At 38.0% G+C, this 14,106-nt stretch overlaps 1 protein-coding gene across 8 annotated transcripts in view; it reads left to right on the top strand.

Annotated features, from left to right (window-relative positions):
• LOC122564841 (nuclear receptor subfamily 6 group A member 1) overlaps positions 1-14,106 on the top strand; it is a 371,801-nt gene that overhangs the window by 338,672 nt on the left and 19,023 nt on the right. For 7 of the 8 annotated variants that reach the window (XM_043720166.1, XM_043720165.1, XM_043720172.1 and 4 more), the window contains one exon: positions 9,121-9,242. In XM_043720166.1, coding sequence (XP_043576101.1) covers positions 9,121-9,242 — 122 coding nt within the window. Of the gene's footprint in view, positions 1-9,120; positions 9,243-9,817; positions 10,059-14,106 lie in introns of those variants that run through there. The other variant, XM_043720173.1, reaches the window with a different exon arrangement.

Here is a 14,106-nt window from a genome sequence, read left to right as displayed (position 1 = left end):
CATAAGAACTGAATTTTGCACATATCTGTGAAATCATGGTGCTCTAATCAGAGAAGGTTGCATTTTGTTATGTGTGCACCTCCTCACCCCAGCCCCCTCATGATTTGGGTTGCTTTCAACACTGTCAACCTATTTTCACCTGTTCGTTGTCCCGATTTTTCACCTTTCCTTCCTCCCTGGCTTGCTACCATCCCTTTGTCTGCCTAACCAAATGAAAATGACACTGTGTCCATTTGGAAGCATCATAGGTGAATTACTGGAAAGTATGTTTTCCTTCTGTTAAATCACTTCGTGACCAGGTTTTGATAAAGTAACTTTATTTGTAAAGTACAAAAATACTGGAAGTATTCAGGAAATCTGAAGAGATCAGGCTGCAAGCTTCCATCAGAACTGGGTAAAGTTAGAAATGTAATAGTTTTTAAGAAGCTAAATGAACCAATGTCCTCGAGGCAGTCAACTCATGACATTTAGGCTTCACCTTCAATGCCAGCTTATAGTGTGAAGCTAGGTCTGAAAATTGTCAGGCAATCTATTAAATGTGCTGGATGCTTGCCACATTTAATGGACTTTTCAGTGTTTAAGGGAGGGCGCACACATCCACATCCACCGGTTCAATCCTAATTTTTAAAAAAACCCACTAGGAACTGGAGTTTTGCATAGAACTATCACCGTGTAACATAAATAGCTCTATATCAAGTATATCTACACTGTCTGTCATAACTTTTAACTAATATGTTTACTTTTAGCTCCTGAATTTTATTCATGTTTAAAGGTAAATCTACCAAATACTAAACATAGCTTTTCTTTACACAGTATATGGTATTTTTGTAAGATGAGTTACATTAACATTTGGAACCTAGTATCTGCTATGCTAAAGCATTTGGTCTGTTAATATGAAAACTGTTTCTGAGCTCCAAGGCTTCCCCCAGTAAAGAGTTCATTTTCTTCTTTGATTTGATTGTTGATTTGATTTGATTTAGTTTTGAGGAAAGAAAGTCTAATGGGAAGTGTTTAGGGAGGGATATCTATCCGATTTTAATGCAGTGGCTGCCTGTTATGAAGGTGTGTACTGTACCTTTAAAGGAGAGCGAAGGCTGTTTTACACTGAGAACTTACAGGCAACTCTCATGTGACTGACTAGCAGTCTCAGTGTACTGCCATCTTTGCAGCAAGACCAAAGACGACCCAGGGAGACCTACAACCAGAGACAACAACAGCTGCAGTGTAGTTTTGAAATTAAGTTGATGTAATTTTCATACGTGTTTATTGGAACAGTATATTGTTATAGAGTTGAAGGCAGACAATAAGTAGTTAAGAGAAAGAGGGTTTAAGAGTTGTAAATAGTTGTTGTTTAATGATCACTTTTAAAGTTAAAGAATAAATTGATATTTTTCTTTGAATAATGGAATTTGGGAGTTCTGTCACTCATACTATAACAGATTACGCGGTGAGGATGAGCTTTTTCTGAGTGTTTGGGTTAACTAGCAGAAGAGTTCACCGCTGTGTTGTAACAATACCTAATTTCCACAGAGTAGAATTAAAATTGCCTCTGAATATTTGAACGGAGAGCTTTGATACATTGTTTAAAATTCCCTGTTCATGCACAAAGGAATGATTGTGGGAAGGTGTGTGACTAAAGAGAGATGAAATCAACAGATTTTATTGTTGTGGTTCTGTTCGCCGAGCTGCAAGTTTTTGTTGCAAACATTTCGTCCCCTGGCTAGGCGACATCATCAGTGCTTGGGAGCCTCCTGCGAAGCGCTTCTTTGATGTTTCCTCCGCTGTTTATAGTGGTCTGTCCCTGCCGCTTCCGTTTGCAACAAAAACTTCCAGCTCGGCGAACAGAACCACAACAATGAGCACCCGAGCTACAAATATTCGCACAAACTTTGAACAACAGATTTTATGCGTGCTAAAGCTAAAGCTAGAAAATTATCATCTGCTTGGTGTTGCTGTTTTTGAGTGAAAAATAGTACAATTCTGATGATATTACATTATAGCGATTCAGCTGTATCAATACTGGTGTTCAAGTAACCACTCTACAGCCAATGTAACCATCTTTGACCAATTTTGCCCTCAAAATTCAGATAGTTTAGTCTAATTTATTCTGTTTATTTGTTATGTTCTTTGTAAAATTCGTGAGCTTATGTTTTTATCTTCTCATCTTATATGCAGATAAACTCTAAACCAGAACATCAAGATCTGTACAATAAGTATAGGCGAATTAGTAAGGAATACTTTAATTATAATTAATAAACTTTTGCTCAAAAGAGGAAAGATCCAATTTATGTCTCCCTATGCTGGCACTTTGGCCTGAAACCCCATTGTTTTGGCACCCCTATGCTTCCTGAAGAATCAAGCTGCAAGTTTCTTTCAGGAAGCTCGACAAGGGGAATGGTCACTAAACCTCTGTATAAGTGTGATAACCCTACAATTGGATAGCCCATCTAGTGTCACCGTGAGAAGCACATACAAGGGAAATGCTTTTGTACAGTTAGAGGTGTACAGCCCGGAAACAGACCCTTTGGTCCAACTCATCCATGCCAACCAGATATCCTAAATAAATCTAGTCCCATTTGCCAGCAATTGGTCCATATCCCTCTAAACCCTTCCTATTCATGTACCCATCCAGATGCCTTTTAAATATTGCAATTGTACCAGCTTCCACCCCTCCCTTTGGGAGCTTATTCCATACTTGCAACATTCTCTGCATGAAAAAGTTGGCCCTTAGATCACTTTTAAATCTCCCTGTGCCCCACCCTAATCCTATGCCTTCTAGTTTTGGACTCACCCACCCCAGAGAAAGATCATGTCTATTTACCCTATCTATGCCCCTCATGATTTTATAAACCTCTATAAAGTCACCCCTCAGTTCCAGTGCTCCAGGGAAAACAGCCCCAGCCTGTTCAGCCTCTCTCTATTGCTCAAGCCCTCCAACCCTGGCAGCATCTTGAAAATCTTTTCTGAACCGTTTCAAGTTTCACAACATCTTTCTGATAGGAAGGAGACCAGAATTGCATGCAGTATTCCAAAAGTGGCCGAAGAAATGTCCTGTGCAACCGCAACGTGACCTCACAACTCCTTTACTCAAAGCACCGATCAATAAAGGCAAGCACACCAAACACCACCTTCACCATCCTGTCTAGCTGGAACTCCACTTGCAAGGAACAATGAACCTGCACTCCAAGGTCTCTTTGTTCAGCAATATTCCCAGGACCTTACTTAAGCATATAAGTCCTGTCCTGATTTACCATGATTGCCATCAGCATAATCAAAGAGATTGGGGAGTAGTGAAAGGACTGGCTTTAAAACTCCCTTGCTGACCCTTATCTCCCACAATCTGGTCAATTCTCTAGTCCATCAAAGCTCCAGTCCTAAAACTACTGGATTAGGAAGATGCAACCTGTATTGGAAACAAAGTCCTATAAAATAGCTTTTAAAATTTTTAATATATGTTCTAAGTAATATTCAAGATAAAGTATTGCAAGCTAATTAAAGTTGTTATGCTATGTCTACAATTTATTGTTTCACAACTTGGAGCATATGAATTTTTAAAAATTTATCTCCAGGATATCAAATGTTTTAAGGATTTTTATCAAGGAGGAATGATTTATTCTAATGTTCTGTTTAAAGTTGTGTGTTAAGTGAAAATTTCTGCCATCTTAAGTTCTGTCCACTTTCCATCACTAATTTGAACCAGATTTAGTCTTCTGTAATTTCCTTATCACATTTTGCAAGTTTTTAAAAAAAAGATATTTTGAGACATAGAATGTGAATAGCTGCAGATTGGAGCAGTTGCACCATTCAGTGACCATCTCAATATTGGCACTAATGAGTTCTTATTTCATTCTACTTGCATGTAGTTTTATTCATGAAATATCTAATGCGTATTCATGTCCACCTTTCTAGCTGGTGTCTACCCTGTTGTCTTTGTACCCCAATAAAATAATTTAAAACCTATCTTATAGAATGTTGTCATTAAAATGTTGACTTTGAAGCTTTACAAAAAAAAACTCTCAAATCATACTTAAATAGAAAACACACTTGGTTTCAGTACTTAAATGTATTTTGCTAATTATATTTTCATAAATACTGAAATATTTAAAACAGTGAAAATTGGAGCAGTGGAAGAGATTACATTGTAGTTCCAGCTTTACTGACCAAAAGAAGCATGCATTGTGCATTGTAATGTATGAATATATACATAAAACAAGGGAGTAGTAAAAGTGGAGATGAACAAGTGGTGGTTCTTGATGTTAGAAATTCATAAATAGTGACGAGTGTTCGACGAAAGCTAACAAATATTCCAAATTCTAACTTCTAATACAGGTACATATCCCTTTATCCGAGCATCCAAAAACCGAAGTTTTCATGGAGCGTGCAGCATCCGTCATGTCTGCATAACATAGCGGGGTTTTCTTGGCAGGTGAAGGCTGCACCCACTCGACCCACGTGGTGGCGTGGCCCAGCACTCTGAGGCATCAGTTGTGTATTGTTTTTACTGTGCTAATTTTAGAGTGAAATTGTCAAAAAGAGGTGCAGGTACATCAATGGTTAACAATAACATAAAGAAAAGGAAGCATCTGTCATTATCAATAATGCAGAAAGTAGAGTTGTTGCAGAAGCTTGATCGTGGTGTGGCTGTGCAGTGTCTTACTGTAGAATATGGTGTCGGAATTACCACTGTCTATGATTTGAAGAAACAGAAAGACAAGTTACTGAAGTTTTACGGTGCCCGTGATGACCTCAACTAATGAAAAATAGGAAAACCCTGCATCGGGCCAAAAAATGAAGATGTTAACCGTGTGTTGATGGATTAGACAATGAAGAAGTGAACGTATGCCACTGACTTGGTTTGATGGTCATAAAACAAGCTAGAAAATATCATAAAGAACTGAACATCAAAGGCGAATGATTCAGAAGGTGGGCTCCAGAAATTCAAGAAGCGTAATGGTGTGAAATACCATGGTGTGGCGCAAAGGCTTCTGCTGACCATGAAGCAGCTGAAAATGATGTGGGTGAATTTGCCAAGCTGATATCTGACGAAAGCCTTAGTCCTGAACAAATTTACAATGCTGATGAAACAGCTCTCTACTGGTGCTATGCCAACGGCTAATGAGAGAGCACCGACAGGTTTTAAGGAACCAAAGGACAGATTAACTATTCTTGTGTGTCAATGCTGCAAGCAGACACAAGTGAAATTGGCAGTGATTGGGAAAAGCAACTTAAAGGTGTATGCTATTTGCCTGTGCATTGTTATGCAAATAAGAAAGCATGGGTAACCCAAGAAATTTTTTCCAACTGGTCCAGTAAACACTTTGTACCAGCGGCATAAGCTCATTGCAGACAAGCTGGATTGGAAGAAAAGTGTAACATTTTATTGTTCCTTGACAACTGCATTGCACATCCCCATGGCAAATAGCTTGTGAAAAGTAATGTTTTTGACATTTACTTGCCCCCTAATGTGACATTGGTATTACAACATTATGACCAAGGATTTTTGTGCTCCATGAAGACCAAGTATAAACACTGTTTTCAACAGTATGCTTGCTGCAGTCAACAGAGAGGTAGGAATTCAAGACTTCCTGAAAGAGTTTAGTCTTAAGGATGCCATTGATGCAGTTGCTAATGCTTGGAATGATGGTGATAAAGCAACATTTAACAAATGCTTGGTACAGATCCTGGCCTGCAACAATGTTTCTTGTAAATGAACCTGCAGATAAAGAGTTTGAAGGATTTCATCCCATTGAAGATAAAATGATAGCAAGCCTTGTTACTTATGCACAATATTTATCAGACGAAAGTGTACATAAATTATATGAAGCTGACATTGAAGAAATGCTGAACATTGACAATGATGTGCCTGTCATGCATTCCTTGAGCGATAGGAACATTGCTGAAATGGTTTTAAATACAGGTTCCTGTACAGATAAGTGTGAGGATAGTAGTGATGATGAGTTAGTGAACCCAGTTGAAAAAGTCCCCATTGACGATTTGGTGAAAATGAATGACCAGTTAATTGCTGGCCTTGAACAATGTTCTTTTATCAGTGAGCAAGAGATTATGGCAATTTACTCAGTTAAAGAGAGATTGCTTAGACAGAAACCTATGTTAATGAGTCAGAATCATAGAGATGTACAGCATGGAAACAGACCTTCGGTCCAACCCAATCTAGTCCCACCTGCCAACACCCGGCCCATATCCCTCCAAAACCCTTCCTATTCATATACCCATCCAAATGCCTTTTAAATGTTGCAATTGTACCAGCCTCTACCACATCCTCTAGCAGCTCCTTCCATACACATACCACTCTCTGCGTGAAAAAGTTGCCCCTTAAGTCCCTTTTTATATCTTTTCCTCACACCTAAACCTATGCCCTCTAGTTCTGGACTCCCCCACCCCAGGAAAAAGACTTTGTCTATTTATCCTATCCATGCCCTTCATAATTTTGTAAAGTTCTATAAGGTTACCCCTCAGCTTCTGACGCTCCACGGAAAACAGCCCCAGCCTGTTCAGCCTCTCCCTACAGCTCAAATCCTCCAACCCCGGCAACATCCTTATAAATCTTTTCTGAACCCTTTCGAGTTTCACAACATCTTTCCAATAGGAAGGAGACCAGAATTGCACGCAATATTCCAACAGTGGCCTAACCAACATTACGTCTCAACTCCTGTACTCAATACTCTGACCAATAAAGGAAAGCATACCAAACGCTGTCTTCACTATCCTATCTACCTGCGAATTCACTTTCAATTTTGGTGTTATGTGCAAACTTACTAACTGTACCTCTTATGCTCGCATCCAAATCATTTATACAAATGACAAAAAATAGAAGACCCAGCACCAATCCTTGTGGCACTCCACTGTTCACAGGCCTCCAGTCTGAAAAACAACCCTCCACCACCGTCTGACTTTTACCTTTTGAGCCAGTTCTGTATCCAAATGGCTAGTTCTCCCTTGATTCAGTGAGATCTAACCTTGCTAACCAGTCTTCCATGGGGAACCTTGTCGAACGCCTTACTGAAGTCCATATAGCTCACATCTACTGCTCTGCCCTCATTAATCCTTTTTGTTACTTCTTCAAAAAACTCAATCAAGTTTGTGAGACATGATTTCCCACGCACAAAGCCATGTTGACTATCCCTAATCAGTTCTTGCCTTTTCAAACACATGTACAAACTGTCCCTCAGGATTCCCTCCAACAACTTGCCCACCACCGACGTCAGGCTCACTGGTCTATAGTTCCCTGGCTTGTCTTTACCACCCTTAAACAGTGGCACGACGTTAACCAACTCCAGTCTTCCGGCACCTCACCTGTGACTATCGATGATATAAATATCTCAGCAAGCGGCCCAGCAATCACTTCTCTAGCTTCCCACAGCGTTCTAGGGTATACCTGATCAGGTCCTGGGGATTTATTCACCTTTTATGCATTTCAAGACATCCAGCACTTCCTCCTCTGTAATATGGACATTTTGCAAGGTGTCACCATCTATTTCGCTACTTTCTATATCTTCCATATCCTTTTCCACAGTAAATGCTGATGCAAAATACCTGTTTAGTATCTCCCCCATTTTCTGTGGCTCCACACAAAGGCTGCCTTGCTGATCTTTGAGGGGCCCTATTTTCTCCCTAGTTACTCTTTTGTCCTTAACATATTTGTAAAACCCTTTGGATTCTCCTTAACTCTATTTGCCAAAACTATTTCACATCCCCTTTTTGCCCTCCTGATTTCCTTCTTAAGTATACTCCTACTGCCTTTTACTCTTCTAAGGATTCACTCGATCTATCCTGTCTATACCTTACATATGCTTCCTTCTTTTTCTTAACCAAACCTTCAATTCCTTTCTTCATCCAGCACTCCCTATACCTACCAGTCTTTCCTTTCACCCTAACAGGAATATACTTTCTCAGAATTCTTGTTATCTCATTTCTGAAGGCTTCCCATTTTCCAGCCGTCCCTTTACCTGCAAACATCTGCCCCCAATCAGCTTTTAAAATTTCTTGCCTAATACCGTCAAAATTGGTCTTTCTCCAATTTAGAACTTCAACTTTCAGATCTGGTCTATCCTTCTCCATCACTATTTTAAATCTAATAGAATTATGGGCGCTGGCCCCAAAGTGCTCCCCCACTGACACCTCAGTCACCTGTTCTGCCTTGTTTCCCAAGTGTAGGTCAAGTTTTGCACCTTCTCTAGTAGGTACATCCACATACTGAATCAGAAAAATGTCTTGTACATACTTAACAAATTCCTCTCCATCTAAACCAGACAGATGACACTTGAAGCCTTTAAAACAGCTGCCTGCCATAGTGCTGAAGCTGTATATATTTCAGTTTCCCTGAATGTTTTTCTTGGAATTTTTTAAAATGGAAATAAAATGTTGTTGAATATTTATGATCGATGTATTTCATTTATCAGTACACTATAAATGTGTGGTAGTATTTCTAAACTTTATTTATCCCGCTCAGTGTGAGTATTCATGCATTTTTGCTGCAGTACAGTATTTAGTTTGATTACGGGTTGCTGCCCTGCACCCTATAGAGGGCGCTACATTAGTTCCAACAGCCGCAAAATTCTGATTTCCACAAAGCAGCTGGTCCTGAGCATTTTGGATAAAGGGATACTTACCTGTACTTGTAAAGTCAAACTTAATGCAAAAGTCCAGTTCTGATTCAACTACTACATGTAGCACCACGTCACTTTAAACAAACCTAATGGGTATTGACGACCCTCCATTTAGCCGTAATAAGCTAGATTTAAAAAATAAGATTAGTGCACCTCACTATTTTAATTGCTTTTGTTAACCCCCTCCATGACAGATGTTTTAAAATTTTAAGGCATGGAACATGTTGCCATTGCCCTGATTTGGCACCTACTACCAATTGTATAACGGCTGGGTTTCATGTCAGGCAAGTGTCTTGCCCTCGAATTGGATCATTATCTCTGCTAAAATGCAGTTTTTAATAGTAATCTTGAGAGGGGATGTAACTCAGACCGGTTAAATGGGTATATGAGTACAAAACATACTCATTATAAAATTCAATTCATTTGTGCAAAATCTCATTTCATGTCATGGGTTATGTAATACTTCACTGAAATTATGATTTTGCTCCTTTAGATTCAGTGAGGAGGGAATGGAAGTCATGGAACGACTAATCTACCTCTTTAGAAAGTTTCAACAACTGAAGGTCAGCAATGAGGAGTATGTGTGCATGAAAGCCATCAACTTTCTGAATCAAGGTATAATGATTTTCTGTGATACTATTTCTGGTGACCTTTCAAGCTTTGTTTTTCTTTCCGATTCTTAAATTTTAAACTTCTGTAAGCCCTAAATATAGTGGAGCCAGTTTTAACTACCAGTCGATAGTGGAAACAAGATTTCAGTGGACTTTGGCTGCCAGTTTCAAAATCTGCTGCTTTCCGTTTCTCATGAGCAGCAGCAACTAAAGTTGACTCCCCTGTTTTTCTAGCTTGGGATACTGGTGTTGCCTAATGAAACCCTCCTGGTGAAGAATATTGGTCAGAAAATCAGGGAGATCAAGCTTGCAATTTCTCAGCCAGCATCTCCTTCAAAATGAGCATTGGTTCAACAATTTTTTTTTAAAATTAAGTATAGAATCTGCAAAGCTGAATTTTGACTGTTGATTAGGAAAAAAAGGTAATATATTTAGTGTTTCAAAGAAAATGAAAGCCCAGTTCTGTTTGTGTCCCCACTATCTGTGAATTTTAATGGTTTCTCCTATTAGGAATGTGGGCATGAATCAAAGGAAAAGAATTTGCCTGTAATTTCACTGTTCTTCCTGATTAATTCACAGGCCTTTGGTTGATAACTGCATATTTGTTATGCACTTAGTTGACTACAAAAAGGACTTGTAGCAACTCGACCCCAGCAAATGAGCTGCAACAAGAAAATGCTTTTGTTGTCTCCGATCCTTCCTTGACTTGTAAAAATGTATTTAAAGCCCTGTTTTAAAGACCTGACCACTACTATCGGTATCTGGATTCCATATTAATATCATACAGGAAATGCTGTAAACATACAGAAAGTCAGGAAGCATCTGTGATGTGAGAAACAGCTGCCATCTGAGATTATGACTTTTCCTCATTTATTTCAGATTTCCAGCATCTGCATTATTTTACTTTATCCTAAGGATATGCCTAGTGTTGTAGTATTTTTGGGATGCAGTGGGTTCATCTAATTCTACTTTCTTAGATGGTATCTGTAATTAATCTGTTTAGTGTTCATGCACAGGAGATCTAATCAATTTTTTTGATTAAACTGTAATTGTAGCTGTGCTATTGGTATCTATTTTGGAGTGGAAGTTGAATAGTCAACTGTATCTGACATTGTAATAAGTTAAAACATATCATTCAATGTAACGCAAATTGAAAAAGTTACAATAAACTTGCCAAATGGCAGTAATTCTACATTAATGCCTCCAGCAATTGAAAAAATTGAGAAGTTTAAAAGTTGCATGATTTTCTCCTTAGAGTGCTTTAATATTACTCGCACAACAAAATCATGATGAGTCAAATTTAAATAAAGTAAAACTCCAGTTGTGGAGAAATTGACAGCCATTCCCATCAGCAAAATAAGAAATCCAATAGTAGGCTGCCCATGATGAGCCAAAGTTCTGGACTGGTATTTAAAGATTAGTAGAACTTGTTCATTCTTGAATAATGACTCTGTCAACCTATCAAAGCAGTGTTAGACCATGCTAGAGCATGTTGTCATAAGCAAAACTGCAGCAGTGGCTACAAAGTGGTCTCACCCATAAAATGTACAAGAAGAATTAGGCCATTTGACTCATTGGGTCTGCTCCATCATTCAACCATTGTTGATCTGTTTCTTAACTGGATTCTCCTGCCTTCTCCTAGTAATCACTGATCCCCTTATTCATCAAGAACTTATTTATCTCTGTCTTAAATGCACTCAGTGACTTGGCCTTCATAGCCTTGTGTGGGAATGAGTTACAGATTCACCACCCTCTTGCAGAAGAAATTCCACCTCATTTCAGTTGTAAAGAATCACCTCTTCAGTCTGAGGCTGTGCTCTTGGGTGCTGTTCTCTCTGACTATGGAAACATCTTCTCCACATGCACTCTACTCAGGCTGTAAGTTTTAAACAGATACCCACCTCCAGCCTTTTAAACGCCACTGAGTACAGACCTAAAGTTCTTCATGACTCCTCATATGATAAGCCTTTCATCCCTCAACATTCTTGTCAAGTTCATCTGGATCTTCTCCAATGCCAGCACATCATTCCTTTGGATATGGGGTCCAAACACACTCAACATTCCAAATACTGTCTGTCCAGAGCCTTATACGACCTCAATGGTACATCTCTACTCTGGTATTAAAGCCCTCTTGGAATGAATACTAATTTCTTAACTGTCAACTGAACCTGCATATTAGCTTTATGAAAATCCTGAAGGAGCACTCCTAAGTCGCTTTGTGCTTCAGGTTTCTGAAGCTTTTCCCCATTTAGAATATAGGCAATGTCTCTACTCTTCCTATCAAAGTGCATAACCTCACATTTTTCCACATTGTATTCCATCTGATACTACTTTGCCCATTCTACCAACCTGTCCAAGTCCTTCTCCAGCCTCCCCTCTTCCTTAACACTACCTGCCTTTCCATCTATTTTTGTCATCTACAATCTTGGCAGCAATGACCTCAGTTCCTTCTTCTACAACAAGAGGGTACCACGATAAGTTTTTAATACAGATGAAGCTGAACTGTTCTAACGTCTTCCTCCAGATGGAGGATTTCTCAAAATACAACATGCTATGTATAAAAAAGATTAGTTTTTTTCAGAGCTAACATTTTTAATGCCCTTTACTTGGAAGGTCAGGCCATAGTAAGGTGTAGACAAATTGAAAAATAAAGACATTTTTTCGTATTTACTGTGCCAACTGTGCTCTTATTTTTCTTGACGTAAAGCAGGTTACATAGAGGCTTCCTCACTAACATGAAGATCTACTTGATTTGTGGGCAGGCTCCCTGTGATTCAACTTACTGCAATTTTACTGGACTTATGTTTAATCTACTTTTCCTTTGCATTCTGTCAATGTATTTTAAGCATTTCTGTTGTTCATACAAAGTTGTTTTGGCAATGATCTAATTTTTGAATATAGCTTTGTTTGTCATTAAGGAATTGTTCTAAGATTTAAAAATTCGCAAACATAATGTTACATTATTGAATAAAATATTCTGTTCCTTCTTTTCAACCTTTGCTGAGGTTTATACCAAATTAAATTTCCAGCCAAATTTGTTGCCATGTGCTTCCTAGAAGTAAAGGTCATTTTATCTTGTTCATTCCTAATACTTAGCTGTTATTAGCTTGGTTATAATTTATATTCTGAGTTGAATTGTAAGCAGTTGTAAGCAGTTGATGCTGGAAAATATAATGCAGGATAAGTTTGGTTTTGCCATCTAGTAATATCTAACATCCATCTATCCTGTGGGCAGATATCCATTATAAGAAAATCTATTCATATTCAATTCTACGAATAGATTAACCGATTGTAAATAGTGCGATAAATGAATTTAATTTGCTGTACAGCCTGAAAAGGCAGATGTTTATTTGTATCCTGATGTGGTCATTATCTTTGAACTGCTTGCTAGTCAGTTATAATTATACTGGCATGGAAGTAAGGAGTACTTTTAAATCACTGGTGATGATCATGACCCCTTGTGAACTGAAGTCCCTATGACAATCGCAACCCAAATATCAGTAGACCACACATGAGTTGTACTCTGGATAAAAGGTCATGGCTGAGACATTCCAGTTTTCAAAACAGGTGGCTTATGCATAACTTAATGGCATTGATATTAAAGTTGAGCAATTACAGGAACAATTTTTGCATATGAGGGTAATTTAGGGTAAATTTACTTCATAATCATATATAATATCCTTATGGCACACTTTGCACCAACATGTGATAAAAATATGTACTAAAAAACTTATGCTTTTATCCCAAAATCTCATTTCATGCATATTGAGACATATGAATAGAATATTAGTAAGTTTTGCTATTTTTGAGGAGGCATTCACCAAGTGACTGCAAAAATATCTTTGACTGACTTAGTAGCTGTTAGCAGTATGAAAGATACTGAGCAATACATACAAGAATTAATCCAAGTCTTGATTATCTGGTCTTTGCTGAGGAACTAACTTAACATTAATTTTAGTTTTAAAATGGAACCATGGAAAAGATCTGTCGGGTTCTTGTTTTTGTGTTTTTTATACTTCAAAGCAAGATTTCCTTCTCTTTTGAGACTTTTTTTCTTTATTACAATTTTCTGCAGCTGAAAGCTACCAAAAGATGCCATTAGTCTTGTGTACTTATCCTTCTAAAACAATAATAAACTTTTTGTTGGCTTCAAATTGGCGATAATAATCATTATTAACAAGCCATGCATACTTAGTTAATCACTTATTTATTCATTAAATAGAATTGTTAACCTTAGTGTTATTATCTTAAAGGTTGCTTAACAATCTTGGTTAATATTGTTCACTTAGAGATTAGTTATTTCTTAGTAATAGCGTTTCAGAAAAGTACTAAATATTACATAATTATGCAAATAAGATTTGGTACTTTTATTTTTAATCAGTGTTTCTCTTTTTATGAATTTACTAGGAAAGACATTAAAGTTGAGAGTAATGGTTCCTATAAATTCAATGTCTCACTGATCCTAATCTGATGTCTAATCTTGGCATAACCAGAATTCACAGTGCACATTACTTGTGTCTGTGTTTGGCAATTTGGGTTATAAAGTAACAGGTTATTGCTAAATTACTTGAAATTTACAATAGTGTCAATCTTTTTAACTGTTTGCCTTCCTTAAGTCTGCATTGACTTTTTAAAATTTTGGTTAACTTCCAAAGTCATTTAGGCTGCAATTTTTTTGCAAATGTTAAAGACCCTACCCCTGCTGCTGAAAGTGGGGACAAACTCACTAGGATGAGCTTGTAGCTCAACAGTGACACCACTAGTTTGTGTCATGTTTAGGGCTGCACCTGGAAGCTGTAAACCCATCAATGCATGGTACATTCCTTAAGAGAGTTGCAGTCTGAGGGCCCCAGTCAAATCACGCCATT

This window comes from Chiloscyllium plagiosum, chromosome 30 (genome assembly GCF_004010195.1).
Source record: "Chiloscyllium plagiosum isolate BGI_BamShark_2017 chromosome 30, ASM401019v2, whole genome shotgun sequence".
Classification (NCBI taxonomy): Eukaryota; Metazoa; Chordata; class Chondrichthyes; order Orectolobiformes; family Hemiscylliidae; genus Chiloscyllium; species Chiloscyllium plagiosum.
This window is presented reverse-complemented; position numbering and strand designations above follow the sequence as displayed.